General features: G+C 44.1%; 2 protein-coding genes across 2 annotated transcripts; one reads left to right on the top strand and one right to left on the bottom strand.

Annotated features, from left to right (window-relative positions):
* The first annotated feature begins 11,642 nt into the window (after positions 1 to 11,642).
* LOC307242246 (serine/threonine-protein phosphatase 2A 55 kDa regulatory subunit B delta isoform) lies at positions 11,643 to 18,001 on the top strand. Its single transcript, XM_080016628.1, has 10 exons — positions 11,643 to 11,843; positions 12,020 to 12,094; positions 13,257 to 13,354; positions 13,481 to 13,646; positions 13,756 to 13,868; positions 13,984 to 14,161; positions 14,411 to 14,575; positions 15,120 to 15,289; positions 15,493 to 15,584; positions 16,718 to 18,001. Exons 1-10 carry the CDS (start codon positions 11,837 to 11,839, stop codon positions 16,995 to 16,997), a joined length of 1,344 nt encoding a protein of 447 aa, XP_079872754.1. The 5' UTR covers positions 11,643 to 11,836; the 3' UTR covers positions 16,998 to 18,001.
* Positions 18,002 to 18,802: 801 nt separating this feature from the next.
* On the bottom strand, positions 18,803 to 25,771 carry bnip4 (BCL2 interacting protein 4). The gene is made up of 6 exons (XM_080016266.1): positions 25,616 to 25,771; positions 24,034 to 24,202; positions 23,869 to 23,929; positions 22,656 to 22,762; positions 20,042 to 20,191; positions 18,803 to 19,370 (listed from the first exon to the last, which is right to left on the bottom strand). Exons 1-6 carry the CDS (start codon positions 25,656 to 25,658, stop codon positions 19,328 to 19,330), a joined length of 573 nt encoding a protein of 190 aa, XP_079872392.1. The 5' UTR covers positions 25,659 to 25,771; the 3' UTR covers positions 18,803 to 19,327.
* Between the last annotated feature and the right edge of the window lie 1,289 nt (positions 25,772 to 27,060).

The following is a 27,060-nucleotide window of genomic DNA, read 5'->3' on the forward strand; positions in this document are numbered from 1 at the left end:
ATTGTCTACATTTCTGTGAACGTTGTTTGTTGTATACATTTTTTTTCATTATTAATTATCATCATTCTTATTATATTTATTATCATTATTATCATTAGTAGTAGTATTTTTCTAATTATTAGTAGTAATAGTGGAATTTTTTTATTCTTCTTCTTATTATTATTAGTAGTTGTAGTAGTATTCGTTTTATTTAATTATTATTATTACTGCTGTTATTGTTTAGTTGTATTTATTGCAATGTTGATATACTTGTCTATAATAAAAAAAAAATGTAATAAAAATCTAATAACCCATTTCTGGTGCACATGGTGTGACCTCACATTTCGTCACTAACTTGCTCTCGTTAATTGTGTGCAGTGGTGAGCTGTGTCAAGGGCATTGCCCGCCCGTACAATTTGCATTTCCATTCTGCTGTGGAAATGATGAGAGAGTTTCCTTCCGCGCGGGTCGGAGCCTCGCGGCGCAGTCTGTGGGCGAATTACATTTAGGGAGGGAAGGGGAGAAAAAAAAAAAAAAAAAAAAAGGCGAGAGAAATTAAATAAGAAACCGAGACCACTTCAGGGCTATTAACATCTAAAATATCCCCTGGAAATTTAAGAGCGAGATATAACATATGACCATACCCGGGGACACACCGTCGCTGGTTAGGGCCTCTCCTTTCCCGCGCACGCGCGCACGTGTCCAACCATCCCATCACCCACGGAATTGTTCTGATCGATTGGCGTTGATGGGGCCGGAAGATAAAACAAACCACGCCTTTCTGCAGCCGCCGCCAGTCGGGGAGCAACGCGATCCGGATCTCTGACCCCTCCGCCGACCGAGCTGCACATCGTCGACATGTGGTGACCACGCCCCGTCCCGCCCCGCCGACTGTACAGCCCCCCCCCCCCCTAAATGCTCACTTTTTTTTCTTTTTTTTTAAATCCCCAACGTCCGCGTTGGTGTTACCGCGGCGCTTTTCAGGTTTCGCGCGTGCCGAGACATAAAAAGCGTCCGCAAAGAGGACGCGGATCCGGGGGCCGCCGGGAGACGATTCCGGCGAGGGCGCGGCGCCTCGTTGCGTCGGTGCCCCGTTGCGTTGCCGCGCCGTTAATAAATCCGAGCGCCGGCGAGAGATCCTTATGAATATTGAACTGTGTCGCTATTATCAGGAATGTTAATTACGACGTCAAGACGGCGAGGGAGTCAAGGTGAAAGCGGCCCAGCAATGGCTAAAAATAAGCCCGCGCGTGCAGCCAGGCGGAGTACGGCACTCCCCTGCAGAAGAGCACCACCGGCAAGGGACCTTTTTGTTGCAACAAAGAGGTGGAAAAAGAGGAATTAATGAATTAGTGTGCCAGCCAGATTTTGTCTTTTGTTTCACCCGCGCCCGTCCCGTCCCCGTCTTGCAACCTCTCCCCTTCCCCTCGCCGGTGGAAGTGATGCAAATTGTATAATGCCGCTCTTTGTTCCGGCGGAGTCGAGCCGCATGAATAGCCGTCCCGAGCGCGCACAAAAACACACTGACAAACCGATCATCTTAAAAAAGGAAACGCCCCGGCGCTGGCTTGGCCTACTTTCACACGGCAGCCGTGGGACATGGGAAGAGGGAGAGAACTCGGGCGAGGATGCCGGGGTGGGGGGCGCGCGGGCGCCGGGGAAGCGGCGGGCCGCGGCGGCGGCGGGCGCAACCCGCGCCAACGCAGCCTTTGCGTTGTCAACCTTCCGCGTTTGCCCCAGATAACTAGTCCCAGGCCGGACCGTTCGCTTTGACTCTGCAATTGAAAATCCCGGGAAGATTATGCCGGAGCTAAAAGAGGCAATCTCCAGCGTGGGATTTGAGTCTCTCAATTCTTCGTGGATTTGATCGCATTATGACATATACTACACCATCTGCTACGCTCCTGCATTTTAGTGCCGTGTTTGCACAAAGCGCGGCTCTTACTCTCCGCACCGCGGCAAACGAGACCTCTGAGTCGTGTTGCGCGGCAAAGAAAAAAATAAATAAATCGCATATAAAAAAAAATTAAAATAAAGACGTTTTTTTGTTTGTTTTTCTTTTTTCAATTTTATTATTTTTTTTAAACCTAACTCCAGACGTACAGCTCTTCACGGTAAAGGAAAACACGGGGAAGACAGTTCCGGGGCGCGTGTAAAGTAACCACTCCTAACTTTTGCTAAACAGACTTTCCCGCGCACTCGCTAATCCGGGGCTTCCGTGTAACACCACCTAACCAAATGTCGACATCTGCGAGGGTGTGCATAAGGGGGTGGGGGTGGGGGGGATAATAATCTTAGTTCCTCTCACCTTCAGCTCGCCCACGGGACTGGGGGGGGGGGGGGGGGGGGCGATGGGGGTGGTGGTGGGGGGGTGTTTTCCCAAATGGAGATGAAGGAGCCCGTATGTAAACACGCCAAGTCGAGTTTTCACCAGAAATGTGACATGGAGGCAAAGGGCGAGCGACCCCCGGAGCATCGGTGACGTGGCTCCACCCGCTTGAGTTTTTCCGTGCACCCCTGGACGTAAACAACTCAGGCATTCGATTGACGGTTCGACAGCTTATATATATATAGATATATATATATATACATACATATACATATAAACACACACACACACACACACACACACACACACACACATACACACACACACATCTCTCTCTCTCTCTCTGGAGTAACGTACAAAGTTCCAGCATCTGTTCCGTCGTGTCGTCTTTGTTGGGAAATTAAATATTGAACTGATCAAGTGTACCATGAATGTTTCAGTCACACAGTGATTACACAGACTGGAGAGGGCCGCATCCCGCAGCACTTTAGACGTGACTTTCATTTGTTGCGCGGCTGTTTGGTCGCTCCTGTACGTGTGTTTCTTTTGTGTGTGTGTGGGTGTGTGTGTGTGTGTGTGTGTGTGGGGGGGGTTTGTTATTTTGGGTTTTTTTGATTTTTGTTTTTACTGCAAATGATATTGCCGTTGCAGCCAATGGTCCTTGAATTGTATAAATTAGGATTAACATTTGTGCATAAATCAAGGGACCCTCTCTCTCACACAGGCACACACACACACACACACACACTAAGTCCAGCATGTGGTACAATCGGAGTGAGAGAGAGCTTATTATTTCACTCATTCCACCATGTAAAATACCAAAGGAAATTGAATTAATATTTGAATATAAATATACAGCATATTATATATATATATAAAAATATTCTTTTTGGTCTTTGCCTTTTTTAATTACTTTCATAGGTTACTGACTCGTTGGTAAATCCCTTTCACTTCTTTTCTTTTCGGCTGCCGTGGTATTTTGACCGAAGGGAATGAACGCTGCGTGAGACGCTGAACGTTCCGGTCGAGGGGGTGTAGGATGCGAGCGGGGGGGGGGGGGGGGGCACCAAACAGAATTATATCGGGGGGGATCATAAAATGGTGTTGTGAGTAGTCTTTTGTCTTCCGGGCCGTAGGAGAGTCCTGCCGCCGGAGAAAAAAGGACAAAGGCAGAAGGCGCCACGGGTATAAGGTTCCCCCGGGCGACAATGGCCAAAGTTTCAACTTGCAGCGCATGGGTGTAACTTTAACTGGAATAGCCGGGATCAAAGCCCCCGCCCAACCGACGGGGTGGAGGCGCTGGAGGAGAGGACGGGGAGAGACCTCTCACCGAACACCGATCGCGCAATTACCGTTAATTACCGAGCCTGCGTGGGTTTGGGTCTGGAAGTGTGTGTGTGTGTGTGTGTGTGTGTGTGTGTGTCCCGATGACCGATATCGACACGAGCCGTGATTCAGGCCCTGTTCTACAAGCCGTGATTGACCACGGGGTGCTATAAAAAAAATAAAAATAAATAAGAAAAAGCCGCGCACACACACAAAAAGAAGAGATTCAAATGAACTATCGATCAGGCGTTCAACCCGGCTTCCTTATGAATTTGCGGGGTGGGGTGGGGCGGCGCGGTAGGGGCGGGGGCGGCGGGCGGCGGGCGGAGGCGGAGGCTTAAAGCAAAACTCATCAAGTTAGATCAGCGCCACGTGGATGTGTAACCTTTACACTGCGGCTTGAACCGGCGTTATGAAAGGTCCCCGCGGCGCTCTCGCTCTTCTGACATGGATTTTAAGACTTGCCACTTTATTAGCTGCTAAGCCCCCAATACATGTTGTATATAGTAAAGGCCCGTGTTATGAGCGCCGATCTCATTGTCTGGCGTTATTAGAGGAAGAGTCAGCGGCGGTCTTTCATGCCCCCACCCCCCGCCCCCCGGGGGAGAACGGCTCCGGCTGTTTGAAAAGGGGGGAGCTACAAGTGCAATTTGACCCGTCCTATTTACAATATGATCTGTTAGACATCATTGTGAGCGAGGCCTCGCATCCAATACCGGATCCTCAAAGTGATTCCTTTTGTTTTCCCGTGTTTTCCGGTCGGCGCCGTTTGATGTCCTCGGCGGACGCGGAACCTCGGTATCCGCGGAGTCGGAGGAGGAGAGTTTAACTGTGAAATCAGCCCAAATAATGAAAAATAAATTAAAGAAAACACAGCAATGTATTTTAGTAGCATTTAGCTATTGCATGGTGATTGAATATTAAATGTTGATTATAATTAATAAAAAATGTTTTATTAATGCTTGAAACATTTTTTTCAATGAATTACTTAAAGGTGCGGCGTGTAGAACTTAGTGGCGTCTTGCCGTTGAGGATGCAGATGGAAAACAACTGAACGCCCCTCCCCACGACGGCGCAACATGGCGGCCTCCGTGGTAGAGACGGCGGCCACGGAACTCGGCAAAAAGGCGACAGGCCCCCTCTAGAGCCAGTGTTTGGTTTGTCCCTTCTGGGCTACCGTAGAAGAAACATGGCAGCGCTACGTGGCGGCCCCCGTGAAGCGTGCCCGCTCCCTATGTAAATAAAAAGGGGTCATTCTCAGGTAACGCCAACACAGCGGCTCTCATTTGCATGGGATGGTACACTAATTAAAATACACTTACGAATATTATATTCCATTTCCAGGTCCGTTCCTTAAATTCTCTTCACCAGCAGGAATGCATTTTTTGGATGGAAAACACATTTTGGTTTCCCATTTGTATCAGTAAGTGCGCGCGCACACACACACACACACACACACACACACACACACACACACACACACACAAAATAAAACTGGGATGTGAATACTAAGTGACATAGTGCCATCTAGTGGAAGAACGAGGTGAAGGAAGACGGTGCCTTTGACTTGGAAGGTTTTCCGCTCTGAGACCATGTGAGGGAGCAAGTAAACAAGGTGGAGAAAGCAGGTGAAGGCCAGAGGAGCTACTTTTTTTTTTTTTTTTTTTTTTTAAACCAATCTCATATGGTGTAAACCAAAACTTTAACTACTCTCAGTGTCCATCCTCTGGCCAGAGGGGAAACATACAAAACAAGGCGCGGAATTGGGTCTCCGAAAGCTCATTCTAGTCTGACAGAACCCAGGGTGGTGGGAAAGAAAAAAAAAAAAAAAAAGCCACGAGGATAATATTCCCTCAGACAATGAGAAACAACAGTAAATAAAGGAAAGAGAAAAAAAAAAAAGTAGGGGCTCCGTCCACGCATGCAGATTGCGTTGTGCTATTTAAATTACAAAGACATTCATCGGGCCCTCGCATCGCGGCTCGCTCATCGGGGCCTCCTGGCTCCCAGGCTGCCAGAGGAGGCTGCAGGAGCAACACAACAGAAATAATAAGAAGAAACGCAGGAGCCAAACAAAAGTCCTGAATAATTGATTGTTTGTCTTTGCCTCTCTCTCTCTCTCTCTCTCTCTCTCTCTCTCTCTCTCTCTCTCTCTCTCTCTCTCTCTCTCTCTCCGAGTGAAAGACACGGGCGGAGAGAGAGAGCTGGAGAGAGCTCATGCCCTTGAGCATAGCGGCCACATCTAATGGCCAACAGTTTGAGTAACAAACACAGCGAGTAAAAATGTGTGTGTGTGCGTGTGCATGCGGGCTCATTTGTTGGTGCGTTGTGTGTGTGTGTATTTTTAGGATCAGATCTGTTTTCAAAATTAACGAAAAGAAGAGTTTTATCAAACTACAGGGGAAGTAGTCTCTGTCGTACACACCACGGCCGCGCGTCCGACCCGCTTCACACGCTCGCCGGGTGTATCGCGCGACACGTTAATAAACTTTGAATTAACAGGCGAACAGCGCCTCGGGGCCTCGCGACCGGGTCACTTACGTCCGCAGTGCAGTCCGTGCCGAACGGCGCGATGGGGGCCGGGCGATAACGCGAAATTTTGTTTGTTCGTTCGTTCGTTCCGATCCGAGTAATCGCGGTGCCGGAATCGCACCCAAAACAAAACCCATTGTGATGTTTCGTTTTTTTTTGTCTGTTTGTTTGTTTTTAATGGAGACGCGCGTGCGGAGAGAGGATCTCCGGGTCGCCGGGCAGTGGGAGGAAATATATCGAGAGAAACCGATTTTCCTTTTTTTCGGTCGACGCCAGGAACGATCCCCAAAAAACGAGACGCAGCGCAGGCGGCGTCTACACTTCTGGTATCGATCCGCCCGCCCCTACGGTGCAGCCCGTTGCGGGCGGGCGTGTTTCGAAACGGGCGCGGCGCTAGTTTTGCCAAAAAGACAACAACAATTACTACACACAACCGTTTCTGTGTTTACCTGCACCAGATGAAAATAAGGAAAATACATAACCCACGGTTCATTTTTAAGAGATTCGAGAATAGCTATGTTGTTTATAAAAAAAAATAAAAAAAAACGTCAATATACCTTCATTTTGTCTGCGCTGGTAATGAGCCATATTTTCTCAGGAAAATGGCGGCTTCTCCGGAGGCAGCGTGTCTTGTGAATGTGGCCCTGATCCTGGATTAAACAGAAGGCTCACCAATCAATCTCTGCAGGTTGCCCACAGCCAGAGAAAGCAGCTGCACCACATGTTCGCCGAGCGCGCCAGCGACAAGTTAACATACGGGCAAGCACAGTAAACCGTCCACAAGCCGCCTCTAGCTGTCTTATAATGAATTCCCAGCGGGACGGGGAACTATCAGAGTCAGTGGATGTTACTGGAGGCTCGGAATAAAGTCAACACCTCTCCTTATACCTGATGAAGCTGCGGCGCGGGCAGAAACACACGCGCGCGCACACACACATACCCACTCGCACACACAGACACACACACACACACACACACCCACACACATACAGACACACACACACACACACACACACACACACACACACACACACAGACACGCACACACAGACACGCACACCCACCCACACACACGCATACACAGACACACACACACACACACACACACACACACACACACACAGAGTCTGAGCCACAAGACTGTTGAAAACAAATCTCACGTACGCAGCAATTAGGCGACAAAATGATTTTCCCAACGAGTTACGCTCAAGCCAAATGTTTTCTTTTGTTCGGAGGGAGTCGCTTACTTCGCACAAATATTTTGAAACCATTTCAGGGTCGCTACGTTCGAACCCGTAAGGCGCTGTTACTGCTTTTTCATTTTTTATAATTGGCCTGCTTCCAGCGGTACACAAGGTACAAGTACTCCCTTATCGTACTTGAGTAATTTTTCTGCAAGTATCTGTACTTGCGAATGTAGAGTAAGTTTCGGACATTTTGGAATTCCAACCGCGCTACATTTCATCCCGGAGAAGATCCTGCACCGTAGGAGCAGTCGTTTGTTGTATTAGGTGTGAAGCGGCTTAACAGTCTTGTTACTTTATTTATTTGTATTAATTTTGTTTGTATTTGTAATAACTGACTGTCCCCATACAATGTACTGTCAATTTTAATCAGGACTTTTACTTTTAATACTTTAATAACACGACAAGTTTGGGTCCGACACTACGACAAGGAAGTGACGTCGTTTTAAAACGTTAAGATTTAAACGGGAGTTTTTAACTCTCATTCATGGAAAATGATAAATGCAAATTATGCTCAGCAAACTAGTCACAAAAAAACATCTCTCCCATATTTTGTGACGCCGAACTCATCTGGTTGCTCATCCGCAAGATCCGATTACGATTACGCATCCGATGTTTAGCAGGATGAAGACGTCGACTCATTATAATGTATTCTGGTACGCAAAGACATGTTACTGTATAAAGTGTTTCAATTCAGTCAACTGACATGGACTTTGATAGCACTTGGATATATATATATATATATATATATATATATATATATATATATATACACACACACACACACTATAGTGAATGAAAATCCTTGTGTATTTCATACAAACCCTGTACCCTTACAAGGGCAACTGTACACAACCCTAAAGTACATTTTAGCAGTGCATCTGAAAAATAACGGCATTAATTCAGTCATTTCTCTTTTCAGAAAGACCTAAGAGAAATTCAAATATGTCAAATAAGTCCACACAACACGGACACGCCGCAGACCGCTCAAACAAAGCACACGTGTCCTTGAACATCCCAGGGATTGAGATTGTAAAATCATCCGGGGGAACGCGCGGCTCTAACTTCAGGATTCCTCGTACTTTTATTTTATTCAAGTAGGGAGGCGTACTACGCCAAAAACCAGCGGGGTCCGGCTCCATAACAATTAAGGTCCCCGGCCATTTATTTTATCTGTTTCTCATAGACAATGTCTTTCCTAAAAAAAAAAACTAAAAAAAACATGTGAAGATGAATGATACTAAATCTAATCCTCTGCCCGGGTTATTCCAGGGTCTCTGGAGAACAGAGCAGCGTACCTTTTGGTCGCAGGTCAGTCTGTGGAACCTCGGGGCTACTATCTCCGTCCGGGAGGAATGCTATGAATGATGAGAGAGATAAAGAAGCCTCTGGAAACCCTGCCAGACGCCGGCGAGGTTTTGGCAACATCTGATACGAGGAGCCGTCCGGGGCAGATCCAATTTACCCTCCTCCTTCCCGTGGAACAGAAGGCAAACACGAAATAAACAAATAACACGGAAAAAGAAAAATGAAAAGAAAAGGCTCCCCCGCCGTGTTATCATTACAGCTAATAAGCTCCACAACCTTTCGTCTTTTGACTTCCAAGTTTAAACTACCACAACAACAGAATCCAGACGAGTCAACCATGCCACACAACACCACGCCGGTGGAATTCCTTGTGATACTTTTTACCGGAGCGCAAGGAAATCGTGTATATATCTGTATTTTCTCAAAAATGTGGACAAGGCCAAACTGACCCGATGGCAGATGATGGAGGTGATACACAGTGGATATACTGTGCTGGAAATACTACATATTAGGCACAATGACATACACAGTACTGCATGAATATGATCAATAAAAGCATAAAATCATTTTTCTTAATAAACTGTTTTTGTAGACCAAGAACAAAACCAAACAAAGAAACAAAACAATTATATATATGTGTGTATGTATATGTGTATATATATTATATACATATATACTCACACACACATACATATATATATAGAGAGAGAGAGAGGGAGAGAGAGAAACTAACTATATATATATATATATATATATATATATATAGATATATATATATATATATATTTTTTTTTTTTTTGGTTAATATAGATAATAGAAAAAATGTATATATATATGATTTTTTATTTATATTTATTATTATTTATTTATTTTTTTATGATGAAGGAAAGTTAAGGAAAAATGTTAGGGAAAAAACAGATAACAGAAAAAAATATGTATACGAATGTTTTTTGCAATCATTTACTGTATATGCACTATATGTACTGCATACTTTATGTACTGCATACTTTATGTACTGCATACTGAAGTGTAAGTCTAATTCATTATTTAGAATACGAATATCAACATTCAGGGAATAATCATCCCAAATCGATCCCTCTGGACAGAAAAGCAGTCGTGCAACAGTGCAATTGCACCGAGACATTAAGAAATTAGGAACTAAAATGCAAAACAGGAGGAAAAAACTCCAAACTCCAAACTTAATGTAGATAAGTATGGAGACTTAAATTCACAAATGTTCCAGCACCGGAGACACACCGACAAAGGCATTCCTACCTTAGAGGTTAAAGCATGTGTTAGTTGGATGAACATATCTGCAGCTTCTGAAACGTATCCCTCGTTTGGTGCATTAATTGGTTTGTTAATTGATCTGCGAGGTTTCAAAAACCAGTCCAAACGACTTGCGCCTAATGCTGCGTTCAATCACCCTTGGAACTCGCAAACACCCCACGCACAACGCGCACAAAATGCAAAGAAACTGCCGTTTAAGTCGGTGTTCCGAGTCGGAATCGGATCCAGTTCCAAGTCAGAACCGAAATCGGATCCGATTTACGGTCGGGATCGGAATCCCAACCCGGTGTTCCGGGGCAGACCACGAGTTGACCGAGATCACAGACCCGACGTCACTCACAGCAGCAGAACGCTGAACGAAGTGCCGTTGGCGTGAGGATTTATCTCAAAACACGTCCGACTCGTGAATATTTCTTTCAAAACACGTCAGACTCATGAGTACTTCTTTCAAAACACGTCAGACTCGTGAGTACTTCTTTCAAAACACGTCAGACTCGTGAGTACTTCTTTCAAAACACGCCCGACTCGGCTCTCGATTGGTAAACTGCAATTTCCGACCTTCCCGGGAACGCAGCATCAGTAGTTTTCTCGGGTGCATTGTTACTGTTTGGCCACTAGGGGTCAACGCTCGACCGTATAATACCAGGACGAGACGGACGGAGTGTGTTCTGCACGCACACACACACACACACACACACACACACACACACACACACACACACACCGTTATATAATGTAAAATTATTATTATTATTATTATTATTATTATTAATAATAATAATAATAATAATAATAATAAGACAAATAAAAAATAAAATAACAATAGCAATACGATTATACAAATAATAATAATAATAATAATAATAATAATAATAATAATAAGACAAATAAAAAATAAAATAACAATAGCAATACAATTATACAAATAATAATAATAATAATAATAATAATAATAAGACAAATAAAAAATAAAATAACAATACAATTATACAAATAATAATAATAATAATAATAATGATTAAAAAAAATAATAATAATAATAATCCATACTCACGTTTATAAATGACATGTGTGTTATAACCTCTGGGAAAACACACATTGACTGTAAAATCACACTTTAGAAAAGAAAATATCAAATAAAATATCAAATATAATATCAAATAAAAGATCAAATAAAAGATCAAATAAAAGATCAAATATAATATCAAATAAAAATATCAAACATAATATCAAATAAAATATCAAAAATAATATCAAATATAATATCAAATAAAATATCAAATATAATATCAGATAAAATATCAAATAAAATATCAAATATAATATCAAATGAAATATCAAATATAATATCAAATATAATATCAAATGAAATATCAAATATAATATGCACCGTTACGTTACGGCACACCGCTCTTTGAGGATGTCCAAATAATAATTCCGATTATGATTTTTTTATTTATTTTTTGTTAAGATTCCCTGATGATGATGATGATGATGATGATGATGAGGAGGAGGAGGAGGAGGAGGAGGAGGAGGGGGGGGGCGGCGGCGGGATGTGGCCTCCGCGTATGACGTCATCCGTCCATGCACCGTGCGCCATTTTGGAGGAGAGAGAGAGAGAGAGAGAGAGCGGGGGAGAGCGAGCGAGAGGGAGAGAGAGAGAGAGAAAAAAAAGAAAAGAAAATCACGGATAATTTCCGTGGGTCCTGACAGATCCGGGCTCGGGAAGTCCTCCTCACAGCGGCCGCGGATGCTACCGACCTCCGTCCCCCCGGCGAGCTGAACAAGGACCTCGGGCAGTGCACGGCGAGCGCCGCTAGATGAAGCAATGGCGGGTGAGCGACTTTGAAGCCGTTAGGAGGAGCCGTCCGTGTGTGTGTGTGTGTGTGCGCGTCCGTACGTGCGTGCGTGCGTGTGTGTGTGTGTGTGTGTGATGGCCCGAATCCGCGCTAAGCCGCTAGCTGTCACTGTCAGCCCGTTGTGTTTTAACGGGTGCGTGGTGTCGTTCCAGGGGTTTCTGGAGGAAATGATTTCCAGTGGTGTTTCTCTCAAGTGAAGGGGGCGATAGACGAAGATGTGGCGGAAGGTAAGCGACGCTAGCCTCGGCTGATGGCTCCGAGGCTAGGCTAGGCTAGGCTAGGCTAGGCTAGGCTAACGCGCTAGCCGGGACGCCTTGCCGCCTCCGGTCTGCCGGCGACGGAGGCGTGGGCGTCTTTATTCTTGAAAGTGGCGAGCCGGGGCCCGGTGTGGCGTGGTTCGGGGACGGGATGCGCTCTAACTTAACCGCTGGCGGCCGCCGGGCTCGTTGAGTCGGCGGGCTAGGCGGCTAGCTAGCGGCTAGCTGTGGGCTAAACGCCACCCGAAAGGGGAGCGACCGTGCACATGACGTCACTGCTCTGCGTCCCTGAAAATCGCGTCGTGACGTCACGAGCGACTTTATCCATCCGTCCATTCATTGACCTATTCATTCATTCATTCATTCGTTCATTCATTGAGCTTAGTTTGTTCTCAGTCCCCAGCCCTCACCCGGCGGCAGACAGGTTTCTTACCAGGTCCTTGAGGTGCTTGAAATGCTTGAATTGGGTCTTCAGAAATCTAAGTGCTGGAATAAATACCTTGAAGCTGTTTGTACAGAATTTCTTGAAAAGTCCTTGTAAATAAATCAACAAAAAATAAACGTGATCGCTGGAAAACAGTTCAAAAGCAAGGGTTCTTACCAGGTCCTTGAGGCGCTCGAAGCTCTCGAATTTCATCTTGAGAAATCTAAGTGCTGGAATGAATACCTTGAAACTTCTTTGTGCTTGAAAAGTCCTTGTAAAAAAAAAAAAGATAATAAATAAACACAATAATAGGAAAAACAGTTCAAAGACCAAGCTTCTTACCAGGTCCTTGGGGTGCTTGAAAAGTCCTCGGAAAAATCCACGATCGTCGAAAACCTGTGATATGCCCCCCTGGTTTCGTGATTGAAATCGTAACGTAACAAAATGTTTCCAGGATCACTTTTACAACGCGGATGATGCAGGGAAAATAGATTAGATTATAAATATATATAAACGTGACACTAAGATTCTATTGTATCTCAATTAATACAAATCGCATTGAAAATGGATCACAATTGTGTGGCGTGAAGTCCTTGAAAATGGAGGAGGGGAAAAAAAAAAAGGTGCTCTTAAAAAAGGAAAAAGTACTTGAAAGTCCTTTTCAGTGCCAGGATGACCGCCCCCCCCCGTGTTTACGTCTCTTTTCAGCCGACATCATCTCCACGGTTGAGTTTAATTATTCGGGGGAGCTGCTCGCCACCGGGGACAAGGGAGGACGAGTGGTGATCTTCCAGCACGAGCAGGAGGTATGGACGCCCGGCCGCCGCCCGCTCAGCCGCCGCGCACCCCTTCCCCCCGCGGGCGCTAACCCTCCTTGCCCTGTGCTCTTTTTCTTTCTGTCCAAACCCCCCCCCCCCCCCCCCCCTTTTCAGTCGAAAAATCGTCCGCACCTGCGCGGGGAGTACAACGTCTATAGCACTTTTCAGAGTCACGAGCCAGAGTTCGACTACTTGAAAAGTTTAGAAATCGAAGAGAAAATCAACAAGATAAGATGGCTACCGCAACAAAACGCTGCTCACTTTCTACTCTCGACAAATGGTGGGTGCGCGTCGGTCCGTCCAAATTAATGTGTCTGCCCGTCTGTCGCGAGTCGCATCGTTGCTCCTACTTTTTTTTTTTTTTTTTGTTTGTTGTTGTTGTCTTTCAGATAAAACTATTAAATTGTGGAAAATCAGTGAAAGGGACAAACGGGCCGAAGGTTATAACCTGAAGGACGAGGACGGCCGACTCAGAGACCCCTTTAGAATCACCTCTTTACGGGTAAGGGGTTCGGCCGGGTGCATGCACACACACACACACACGCACGCGTGCGCTGGTCGGGGCACATACACCGCCGCTAAACCCCCCCTGACCCCCCCCCGGGCTCTCTCCCCAGGTGCCCGTGCTGATGCCAATGGATCTCATGGTGGAAGCCAGCCCGCGGAGGATCTTTGCCAACGCACACACCTACCACATTAATTCCATCTCTGTAAATAGCGATCACGAAACATACCTCTCCGCCGATGACCTAAGAATAAATCTATGGCACTTGGAAATCACAGACAGAAGTTTTAGTATCCTTTTCATCTCTGTTGTGCTCCGTTTGGCGCCCCCCCCCCCCCCCTTTTTAAATTTATTTATTCTTTTTACTTTTTACTGAAAACAACATTCGTCGTCCGTTTCCTGATTGGACGGATCCGCGCGTCTGTTGTCGTTTAGGCTTGGACTGGTGCTTTTTTTTTTTTGGGGGGGGGGGGGGCGTTGCCCCGCCCTCCCTCTCCCACCCCCTCGGTGAGAACGTCCTTAACCCCGTGTGTCCCCAGATATTGTAGACATCAAACCCGCCAACATGGAGGAGCTGACGGAGGTCATCACCGCTGCCGAGTGCCATCCGCACCAATGCAACGTGTTTGTGTACAGCAGTAGCAAAGGCACCATCCGCCTGTGCGACATGCGGGCGGCGGCGCTCTGCGACCGGCACTCCAAGTGTAAGTCTGCCCCCGGTTTCAATGAGGAAACGCCAAAAAAAAAAAAAAAGTTGAATTAAAGACAGTCGGGGTTCTTACCGGGCCCTTGGGGGTGCTTGATTTTTCGTCCCCGGACGTTTTTTGGTATCGGGAACGCCTTGAGAAAAGCCCCGTTTCTTCTGCGCCGGTAGTGCTTGAAAAAGAGAGCCGTGATGTTCCACCCTGGTTTTGTGGCTGGAATCAGAACGTAATAAAACGTTTCCAGGGTGGCTTTTACGACGTGGGTGACGCAGGGAAACGTCAATTTTATTCAGCGCATAAATGGAAATACACTCATTATAGATGACGTCGAGATTAATAAGATATTGATCAACGTATATAAATAAAAGACAATGAGACTTAGATTATAAAACGTTTGAATTCATAAAAATATAATATAACTCTTGAAAATGGGGGGGGGTAGCGCTTGGAAAAAGTGCTTGAAAGTCGTTGAATTTCATCCTTTGTCAGGGCCGGAATGCCCCCGGGCGGTGTCACTGTGTGATTTCCCGTTTTTCCTCCTTAGTCTTCGAGGAGCCCGAGGACCCGAGCAGCCGCTCCTTCTTCTCTGAGATCATCTCCTCCATCTCGGACGTGAAGTTCAGCCACAGCGGGCGCTACATGATGACGCGGGACTACCTCTCCGTCAAGGTGTGGGACCTGAACATGGAGAACCGGCCGGTGGAGACGTATCAGGTGATTTTTATTTTATATTTTTTTAAAGGGGCTCCGAACGTCGTCGTCGTTGTCCCCCCTCCCCCCCGTCACTTTGAAGATTCCCCAGGAGGCGGAGGGAAGAGGGCGTGGCGTGGGCGTGGCCGCTGCCCGTTACTGAGCCTGGGAAATATCAAATGTGGTGTTTTTATTTGTTTTTTGTTTGTTTTTGTTGTTTTTATCAGGTTCATGAATACCTTCGCAGTAAGCTCTGCTCCTTGTATGAGAACGACTGCATCTTCGACAAATTTGAGTGCTGCTGGAATGGCAGTGACAGGTAAGAAAGCTGTTTTTGGGGGGTGTTTTTATTTTGTTGGGGTTTGAGGGGGGCGTTGCATCTTCATGTTTTTGTTTGCGCCGAGCCCTGGACTCATCATTTCAGAAACGGAATGAGTTTATTCCAAGCGGGGCACAGGTGTCGTAGTGACGATGGGTGCGTTTCTAAGGACGAAAATGCGCGACGGTCAGAAAAATGAAATAATATGGAGTAAAAACGGCCAAATGTCCCCAAAATACAAAAACACAAAGTTAATGTATAACAATACACAGAATATACAAACGTGATTATTGGCACAGGGAGGGTTAAATGTATTAAACAATGAAGAAAAATCACTGATGTCACTGATATTATAGCTGAAATTTTGGGTATCGGTCACAGTAATCTGTGTTGGCCTGTGCTTGAAAAGTCCTTGGAAAAACAAAAACCAAAAACAATCAAATGAAAAGCTGTGATATTCCCCCTGGATTGGTTAAAACAAAAAAATAAAAAATGATGACAGACGGTGTCAGGGAAATGTCATCAAAGATCAAAATAATTTAATACAATACAGGTACTCCTCCCTGAACCGCCTAGTACAGGTACTCCTCCCTGAACGGCCTAGTACAGGTACTCGTCACTGAACGGCCTAGTACAGGTACTCGTCACTGAACAACCTACCTGTTTAAGCACCGTTCAGACTTAGGAGCAGCTCTCTGACCAGTCTGTATTCTACACTGTGTATAATACCACGGTGTCTCAGCGTCAAGCATCTCATCACGCCTCACCCTTTTTATACTATATATATATATACACACACACACAGACGCGCGCACATCTCATCTCATAACTGTTCAGACTCGTTCCGCTGTCAGTATTCACTACACTAGCGTCCTCACTACCAGCCACGCCCCCTTACCGTGAAATAACACAGGTCCTCGCTTATCGACCAATTCACTTAACGACCTGGTCCTAGGAGCGCAGCTCGGTCGTTCAGTGTTGAGTACCCGTACACACTTATAACAATAATAGCCACTGAGCTGAAGACGACATATTTCAATTTTATTGTTTAACGATCCCATTGCCAATTGCAAATCGATATTTGCCTTGCGTGCAAACCCTGAAAAACCAACTGTCCCCCGTCCCCCCCGCAGTGCCATCATGACGGGGTCCTACAACAACTTCTTCCGAATGTTCGACCGCAACACCCGGAGGGACATCACGCTGGAGGCGTCCAGGGAAAGCAGCAAGCCGCGCGCCACGCTCAAGCCGCGCAAGGTGTCCACCGGCGGCAAGAGGAAGAAGGACGAGATCAGCGTGGACAGCCTGGACTTCAACAAGAAGATCCTCCACACGGCCTGGCACCCCAAAGATAACGTCATCGCCGTGGCCGCCACCAACAACCTGTACATTTTCCAGGACAAAATCAACTGAGGCGGTGGCTTTTGGGGGCTCCAGAGGATAGGGCTTTTACCTTCCCCGTGTAGTTAAGCCTACTACTTGTCTATCTGTATAAGAAGAAAAAAGAAAAACAAAAAACAGCCTCGTTGTCCTCCTGGTGAAGAAAGCACGTGTCAATTTGTTTTTTAAATTTTTTTTTTTTTGTTTGTTTTTTTTGCCACAGGAGGTTGATCCATAGGCGTCTTTGTTTTTTTTTTTTTTTTTTTTTTGTTAAGTCTGAGCTTAGGTTGTTCTTGACTTTGGCACCAGGGCGATCAACTTGCCCCACCCCATCCCCAACCCTCCCCCGACCCAGAAAGTCCAATTTGGGTCCATATTGACAGAATGGCACTCTCCAGGGGTCACGCTCTGGAGCGTGGGTGTTTGTGTTGACATTTAAAAGCCTTCATTTCATGTTTTATTTTATTTTTGTTTTTGTTTTGTTTTTCCGACCAAACTCTTGGAAGCCCCGCCGCCCGCCCCCCTCTCAACCCCTCCCCCCCCATGAAATTTGACGTCTTGTCAAGCTGTAACACCGTTGCGAAGCGGTCGGGGGGGCGGTGGGGGGGGCCCCCCCATCCGAAACGTGGACAAATGGCCAATAAGCCTAACTGTAACATTCCCCCCCCCCAACCCCCCCACTGGCCGTGTATTGGGGCCAAACTACTGGTGGCAGAGATCATGAATTTGGAAAGTGGACTGATTTTTCTCCTCTCCCTCCTCTTACTTTACCTCCCCCCTCCCTCCCTCCCGTTACTATGGTGACATAATTTCACTGACTGTATCTACTCAAGTACACCTTGTCATCCACATAATAAAAAGAAAACTAAAACTACATGTGTTTTTAAATCTAAAAAAAAAAAAAAAAAAAAAAAGTATGTATTAAAACATATTGTTCTTTATTGCTTTGCATGTTTTTATGTTGTAGAGAGGTGGGAAAATGTCCAGTCACACCACTGTCTTTTGAGCAGATCTCAAAGCAATCTTGTTTTTAAAAAGGAGTCTATTTTATTTTTTATTTTATTTTTGGGGGGGGGAGGGGAGGATGGGGGTCTAAACATTTCAGAACCACTGTTTGGGGAAGACAGCTGATCATTGTATTTGTTGTCGAGACCTTTTTTTATTTCTAGTTGAGCCTTGTTTTGAGATGCAGGCTGGGAGATGGAGCCACAGGACAAAGGGATCTTTAGCCTTAATACCTAACTTCTATCAGTGACAGCTACAAGTTATGTCCCCCAAAACGTTTTACAAACCTCATGTGCATTATTTTTAAATCCTATTTTATAGAGTTATGTCCTCATATACTGCTGCTACGCGTGGCCGTCTATGACAACACATTATATATAAAGAGGAGGGGAAAATTGCACACCGTACAGTTGATGTGATTAGAAAAAAATAAAAATAAAGAGTGCCTCCATCTCATGAGTAGGAAAACCCGACAGGCCTCGTCCATGTGCCCTTATTCATTTGGTTAGGGATGTCACTCCAACCTGAACTGCATACTGCAAACGTGGATCTTCTCTCTAGTTGTGAATGCAAAAATGACTACACCGACCATAAACATTAAAAACGGACATTATAATGCATTGTCTTTGTCCATTGATTGCTAACATGGTGGCAATGTATTCACTTGTTTATTATTTTGACCAAAGTTCAATAAAAATCTTATCGTGTTCATCTGCATGTGGTCCGGACCGTCATTGATCGGGGGGCAGACGACAACGCAGAGAGAGAGAAGGTGCATCGATCACATTCTTTATTTGGAAAGGAAAACAAAACAACAATGCAATTTTGATGCTCAATCCCTACGTATGTTCACAGTATTAAAAAGTGATGCCCGCTCGAAATTTGTCATCGTTGAAACAAAAAAACAAACAAAAAAAAAAAGTCGGCTAATCACGATCCCTTAAACATAATAAAAGGCAAAAGGCGCTAATTCATTTCCACGCCGAGATTTCATGAATAAGACGCAAAGAATCGACTCGAGAGCGGAGTCACTTTAAAGCGACGCGATTAAAATTTAAAATGCATTCCCAGTTCAGTTCCCGCGGGTGCAGTTTTCAACAGGTGGCGAGCGGGGGGTGGGGGTGGCGGGGTGGTGGTTGGACTCAAGCGAAGGACCTTTGTAGCGAACGACACTTTTTGACGGATGAGACAGCAACGACCGACGGCCGACTCTTCCGCCTTGTGCCCAAACCGGAGTGTAGTGACATAAAAGATGTATCTTCTTTCGTTGTGGTTTTTTTTTCCCCTCCGTTATCACAGTGTCCCATTCCGAGGCCCGCCGAGCCGCGGCGCTCCACCTCAGCGCAGCCGCAGCCCCCTCAGTAGGTGTTGGACGACGTCAAGCGCTTCCCGATGTATATTCTGAAAAGGAAGAGGGGGTGGGGGGCATGTCAGGAAATATGTGAGACATTGGGAGTCACTCCGGCAAAATAACGTGAAAATAACGACTGAGGGTTAATTTAAGGTGAAAGAGGAAAGACGGCGTCAGCGCGTTTGGTGCGATTCATGTAGAACAGGGCTGATCTACGACTCTTCAGAGCCGCGCTCGCCGCCGTTCCTCCCGCAGAAAGTCAAACGACCCTTTTAACTGATGGACTTGTCAAGAGCCCAAAGCTTAAAAAAAAAAAATGACTACACCGACCATAAACATTAAAAACGGACATTATAACGCATTGTCTTTGTCCATTGATTGCTAACATGGTGGCAATGTATTCACCTGTTTATTATTTTGACCAAAGTTCAATAAAAATCTTATCGCGTTCATCTGCATGCGGTCCGGACCGTCTTTGATCGGGGGGGCAGACGACAACGCAGAGAGAGAGAGAAGGTGCATCGCGCACATTCTTTATTTGGAAAGGAAAACAAAACAATAACGCGCGTGTGTGCACACAAGCACCCGTTGAAAAACCATGGCTCCGGGGGGGATTCGTTTTCTCAAAGAATACCGAAATGTCGCCTCGGAGCACTTTCGCCCTTGTAGAGTCGCGCAGAGCCGAGGTGGGAGACGGGTTTAAAGGGCGTCGCCCGCTTACCCCAAGCCGACGGCCAGTATGTGAGAGACGATGAGCGAGGGGAGGAAGAGCTTGAGGAAGTCGGGCGAGAGGACGCCTCCTTTCTTCATGACGCAGGTGTTCCGGATGCTCAGGGAGGCGCAGCGCTTGGGGTGCTTGAGCAAGAGCTCCCTGCAGCGGCGGGGGGCACATCCATTATTCACACCAATTTATTTATTACAGATCAATACACATCACTATAATGTCAGCATATCAACACATGCACCGCGCTCTGCTCCACTTTAGGGGGGGGGGGGGGGGGCTGATGATGATTTATAAATGAAGAACTTCACACGCTGCATCTGCACCGGTGAGGCTTATTGACGCAGCTCCAGAGCCGAAACTGCATCAATAAAACTACAGCAGTATTCAACCTCCTTTAATTAAAGATGAAGATGTGGAAAAGGATTGACATCGTCCGAGAGCTTCTACTGTCTCACTTGTTATCACATCGGTGCAAACACAGTGCAAACACACTGGAAACACAGTGGAAACACAGTGGAAACACAGTGGACAAACAGTGAAAAGACAGTGGAAACAGTGGAAACAGTGAAAAGACAATGAAAACAGTGGAAACACAGTGGAGAAACAGTGGAAACACAGTGGAAACAGTGAAAAGACAATAAAAACACAGTGGTAACAGTGGAAGCAGGGGAAACACAGTGAAAACACAATAAAAACACAGTGGTAACAGTGGAAGCAGGGGAAACACAGTGAAAACACAGTGGAAACACAGTGGACAAATAGTGGAAACACAGTGGAAACAGTGTGGTAAACGAAGTGGAAACGAAGTGAACGAAGTGGAAACATAGTGGAAACAGAGGAAACAGTGAAAAAAACAATGGAAACACAGTGAAAACACAGTGGACAAATAGTGGAAACACAGTGGAAACACAGTGGAAACAGTGAAAAACACAGTGGAAACAGTGGAAACACAATGGAAACAGTGGAAACAGTGAAAAACACAGTGGGAACGCAGTGGAAACACAATGGAAACAGTGGAAACACAGTGGACAAACAGTGGAGAAACAGTGGAGAAACAGCGGAAACACAGTGGACAAACAGTGGAAACAGTGGAAACACTGTGGAAACACAGTGGAAACAGTGAAAAGACAATGAAAACACAGTGGTAACAGTGGAAGCAGGGGAAACAGTGAAAACACAGTGGAAACACAGTGGACAAACAGTGAAAAGACAATGAAAACACAGTGGAAACACAGTGGAGAAACAGTGGAAACACCGTGGAAACACAGTGGAAACACAGTGGTAACAGTGGAAGCAGGGGAAACAGTGAAAACACAGTGGAAACACAGTGGACAAATAGTGCAAAACACAGTGGTAACAGTGGAAGCAGGGGAAACAGTGAAAACACAGTGGAAACACAGTGGACAAACAGTGAAAAGACAATGAAAACACAGTGGAAACACAGTGGAGAAACAGTGGAAACACCGTGGAAAGACAGTGGAAACACAGTGGTAACAGTGGAAGCAGGGGAAACAGTGAAAACACAGTGGAAACACAGTGGACAAATAGTGCAAAACACAGTGGAAACTGTGGCAAACAAAGTGGAAACGAAGTGAACGAAGTGGAAACATAGAGGAAACAGTGAAAAAGACAATGGGAACACAGTGGAAACAGTGGAAACAGTGGAAACACAGTGGAAACAGTGAAAAACACAGTGGGAACGCAATGGAAACACAGTGGAAACAGTGAAAAACACAGTGGGAACACAGTGGAAACAGTGGAAACAGTGGAAACACAGTGGAAACAGTGAAAAACACAGTGGGAACGCAATGGAAACAAAGTGGAAACAGTGGAAACACAGTGGAAACACAGTGGACAAACAGTGGACAAACAGTGGAAACACCGTGGAAACACAGTGGTAACACAGTGGTAACACAGTGGTAACACAGTGGTAACAGTGAAAAGACAATGAAAACACAGTGGAAACACAGTGGAGAAACAGTGGAAACAGTGGAAACAGTGGAAACACCGTGGAACCACAGTGGTAACAGTGAAAAGACAATGAAAACACAGTGGAAACACAGTGGAGAAACAGTGGAGAAACAGTGGAAACAGTGGAAACACCGTGGAAACACCGTGGAAACACAGTGGTAACAGTGAAGACAATGAAAACACAGTGGTAACAGCGGAAGCAGGGGAAACACAGTGAAAACACAGTGGACAAATAGTGGAAACACAGTGGAAACAGTGTGGTAAACGAAGTGGAAACGAAGTGAACGAAGTGGAAACATAGTGGAAACAGAGGAAACAGTGAAAAACACTGTGGGAACACAGCGGAAACAGTGGAAACAGTGAAAACCACAGTGGGAACGCAGTGGAAACACAGTGGAAACAGTGGAAACACAGTGGAAACAGTGGGAACACAGTGGAAACAGTGGGAACACAGTGGAAACAGTGGAAACAGTGAAAAACACAGTTGGAACACAGTGGGAACACAGTGGGAACACAGTGGGAACACAGTGGAAACAGTGGGAACAGTGGGAACACAGTGGAAACAGTGGAAACAGTGAAAAACACAGTTGAAACACAGTGGGAACACAGTGGGAACACAGTGGAAACACAGTCCACACACTTTGGGGGGTTGTTCTCAGGTCGACTGGACCAGTCCCAGATCCATTCTGGGTTTTTGGTCGTCAGGTTTTCCACTTCACGTCTTGCTTCTTGGGAATCTTCATCCGACTAAACAAATGAACAACATGACGGGTTTAGAAATAAACACATCGAACGCTTGGTCCAACGTGTTACATCACAAAGACGTTTACAACACAGCTTGAAAAAAAAAAAAAGCAAAAACACATTTTCACAAGTTACACAACTTCCATGTTGTCAATCTGTTGATACAGTGGTGTACGCTGACTGCTTCCTTTTTGGGGTTATTGTCGTTCTGATTACGGGGTCATTTTAGTTCTGAACCGTGTTTTCTCCGTTTTTGGCTTCTATTTAATGTTGTGTCATTCATTTTATTGTGAGTATTTTATCTTTTATCCTATTTTATTTAAAAAAAATATTCTCTCTTTTTTTTTTTATTCTTATGATCTGTACTGAAGTGCAACAAACCTCACCAGGAGAAATTCTTTGTGAATTATTTTTGAATATATATTTATTTCTCGTCCTCGGTTCGGCTTTCTGGTTCACTGCTTGCTTTACTTCATTAGTTATTGTGTATGATATTTTTTTTTTTTTAGGTCATTTATATTTTTTGTTTTATTTTTAATAGTTTTTCTGTTATTTTTTGAGGGTATATATTTTGTTGTTAAACGTTGGGTTAAGTGTATATTGTCATATTTTATTGTGTAAAGTCAAGCGTTGTATTGTATATTTCCACCTTTTCCATATAATGCCATTTTCTTCTTTTATTTTTTTATGCCATTGCTTTATTATTATTTTTCACTTCAGGGATGAGTAAAGTATCTACCTGTCTATCTATCTAGATAGATAGACGGATAGATTGATAGAAAGACATTTCTATTTGTCTATTTATCTACTGTATCTATCCATCCATCCATCTACTTATCTACTTATCTATCTACTTATCTATCTATCTACTTATCTATCTATCTACTTATCTATCTATCTACTTATCTATCTATCTACTTATCTATCTATCTATCTATCTATCTATCTATCTATCTATCTACCCTGTATCTATCTCTCTATTTACTGTATCTATCTATCTATCTATCTATCTATCTACTGTATCCATCTATCAATCTTTCTAGCCATCCATTCATCCATCCATCCATCTGCTGTAGCCATCCGTCCATCTATCAATTAAATGGATTTACCTGAGAGCTGCTTCCCCCTGAGCCCTTCGTAGGCAGAATGGGAGTCTCCGATCTGTGTGGGCTGTTGCAAATCAGGAACAAATGAGTCAATAAATGACTGGAGGCAGACGCGGCGTCGGTCACTCCCCAAACCGAGGACCTCGCAGCTCCCTGCCCAACACTTACCTGTTGCATTGCGAGCTGCCCCTGGAGCTGCTCCTGCCCGACTCGTGCTGCGCGTCCAGAAGCATCTTCTCCAGCAGGTCCTTCTCCCCTTCCGGGTTGGAGGACGAGGTCTGGTCCTGGTTCTCATGGGGACACGAGGTGCCGCTGAAGTGGAGTTCTACCCAAGAACCTTATGAGAGGAAAAACAAATCGGACAACCGTGTGGGCGCTATCCAAACAAAGCTTATCGGTGCTGATCTGCACACCGTCGGGCTTATTCGGCTTCCAAATGAGCCCAGCGATATACGGCGTTGTAATAACAAATACAACATCTGATGAAGGTCCAAGTATATTTCGCACTTGTCCGTTAATGATATCATCAATAGCATAGCACATTGGTTTGGTCGGTGACGGAGTGTCTTGTGAAATAACGGCAACAGCCACTGGTGCGGGGACTTGATGACCCTTTTAGCTGTAAATGTTTAGCTGGACTCTTGCTTTGCAGACTGTTTTTTGACACACTCTATTTATAAACTTGGTAACGTACAACAACATAGACAGATAGATAGATAGATAGATAGATAGATAGATAGATAGATAGATAGATAGATAGATAGATAGATAGATAGATATAGATATAGATAGATTCAGTGATGTACATTTTAAACATATTATACATTTTCCATTTTAAATACAAACCATCATCAAATTAGATCAATCATCTATTTATTAGATAGATAAAAAAAAAACATAATAGCCTATATTAAAACAATAAACACTTGAGTATATATTTTCCTTGAGCCGGTGGAGACAGCTCCAGGCTGTTTCTCTTGCGAACGTGGTACTTCCCCGTTGGGCCTGCGAGGATTGTGCAATACATCCAACGCTGTTTTGACCAAAATAAACAATGACAAAGCAGCACGAGGTCCGAGATTTCTGTCCTTTACATACATGCATACGTACATACATACATGCATACACATACATACATATACATATACATACATACATACATATATACATACATATATATATATATACACACACATACATACATATACATATATACATACATGTATACGTACATACATACATGCATACACATACATACATATATATATACATACATACATACATATATACATACATATATATATATATACACACACATACATACATATACATATATACATACATGCATACGTACATACATACATGCATACACATACATACATATACATATATATACATACATACATACATACATGCATACACATACATACATATACATATACATACATACATACATATATACATACATATATATATATATATACACACACATACATACATATACATATATACATACATGCATACACATACACATACATACATACATACATACATACATACATACATATAGACACATACATACACACACACATACATACATACATACATATATATATATATGAATAGAGTATAGAGTGGCACGGATGACTGGATATTATTGTCAAGTCATGTCCCCGCGTCATAGTTTTGGGAGCGTCGGGCTCCGGGCTTCCCGCCCCGAGCCCCGTGCTCGTCCACACCGCGGGGTTACCTTGCAGACTCTCTTCGGACGGACTCTCCTTCTGCAGCGACATGGTGCGGGGGGCTTCGTGGGCCGAGTCCTTCGGGGTTTTCGCAGCGTTCCGATGGAGGCGAGACGCAGGTATGACGCGGTGCGGCCGAAGCGCGAGGCAGTGGCACAATAACAATAACAATGACGTAACCTTCTGTTTATCTCCAACGTGATTGGCTGAGGAACGCGGGCGCACGCCACGCGTCAGACGGACTTCCGGTGCGCGGAAAACGCACACATTTATAACCAATGACATTTTAAATGATTATTATTATTATTATTATTATTATTATTATTATTATTATTATTATTATTATTATTATTATTATTTATTTTTATTTTTATTTTGTCACTGTTGTTGTTGTTGTTGTTGTCATGATGATGCCGACGACGATGACGATGACGATGATTGTTAATGTTGTCGATATATCTTGTGTTTTGTTTTTGTTTTTGTTTTGTTTTAATTATTGGTTACTGATTTAAATGCTTGGGCATTTGAGTGATGCTAGCGACGCATTGTGTTGTTAGTTATCTTCTGGACGTGAGTGACCATATAGTCTATTGGTTTCAACATATTTTTGAATTGCCTTGTATTGCTCAACCGCTAAGTGGCTTCATAGATATAACAATGACATTTTGAAAACATTATGTTGACCTTAAATGCTATCTCGTTAGAATGTGAATTTTTGAGAAATATATATTTTTTTATTTTTGGTGTTTAGGCACATTGCCAGTTTTTGATTTATTTATAATAATAATAATTGTTTTATTATTATTAATATTATTATTATTATTGGCTGGCTGTCTGTCTGTCTTCAAAGCACATCGATGCCCAAATAAGTTGCCCTGCAGATGGCAGTAATAGCTTATAGAAACACGTTCCAATGCAGAGCCTTGACTTAGTACATTTTCTTGGTGTCAATGTACAATTCACACCCCTCCCTCAGCAGAACAAAGGACCTCTCTGCAGTAAAGTTTTTCAGTTGAATCCAACAAGCTTTGCCTGGATCATTCAAGTGAAACATGACATGACCAAGTTTCTTATTTCTAAAAAATGTTTCTTTATGTTCCGCATAGGAAATAAGTTGTTATACTGCCATTAAGTAATAAAGACACTATTGTTAAGAGTTGAAACCGTACACTCTATGACCTTTAGTGAGTCCAAAATGGAAGCTGCTCAAAGGAATTATGCTTGTTTACATTATAACATGGAGATTTATTTGGTTAGTATTGGTCCAATATTGTTACTGCCAACTTCTCCTTCCTGGTAGCAGAGTTTACAGACAGTATGGCACCTGAATCTTTTTTTTTTTTTTTTTTTTAATCACAACAATAAAAATATAGCTGCAGGCTATGTTAGTTGCAGCAATTGCACCAATGTGAAAACAAGCCAAAAAACTGAAATAAATAATAACTAATGTACT

This window comes from Zeus faber, assembly GCF_960531495.2.
Source record: "Zeus faber genome assembly, chromosome: 16".
NCBI lineage: Eukaryota > Metazoa > Chordata > Actinopteri > Zeiformes > Zeidae > Zeus > Zeus faber.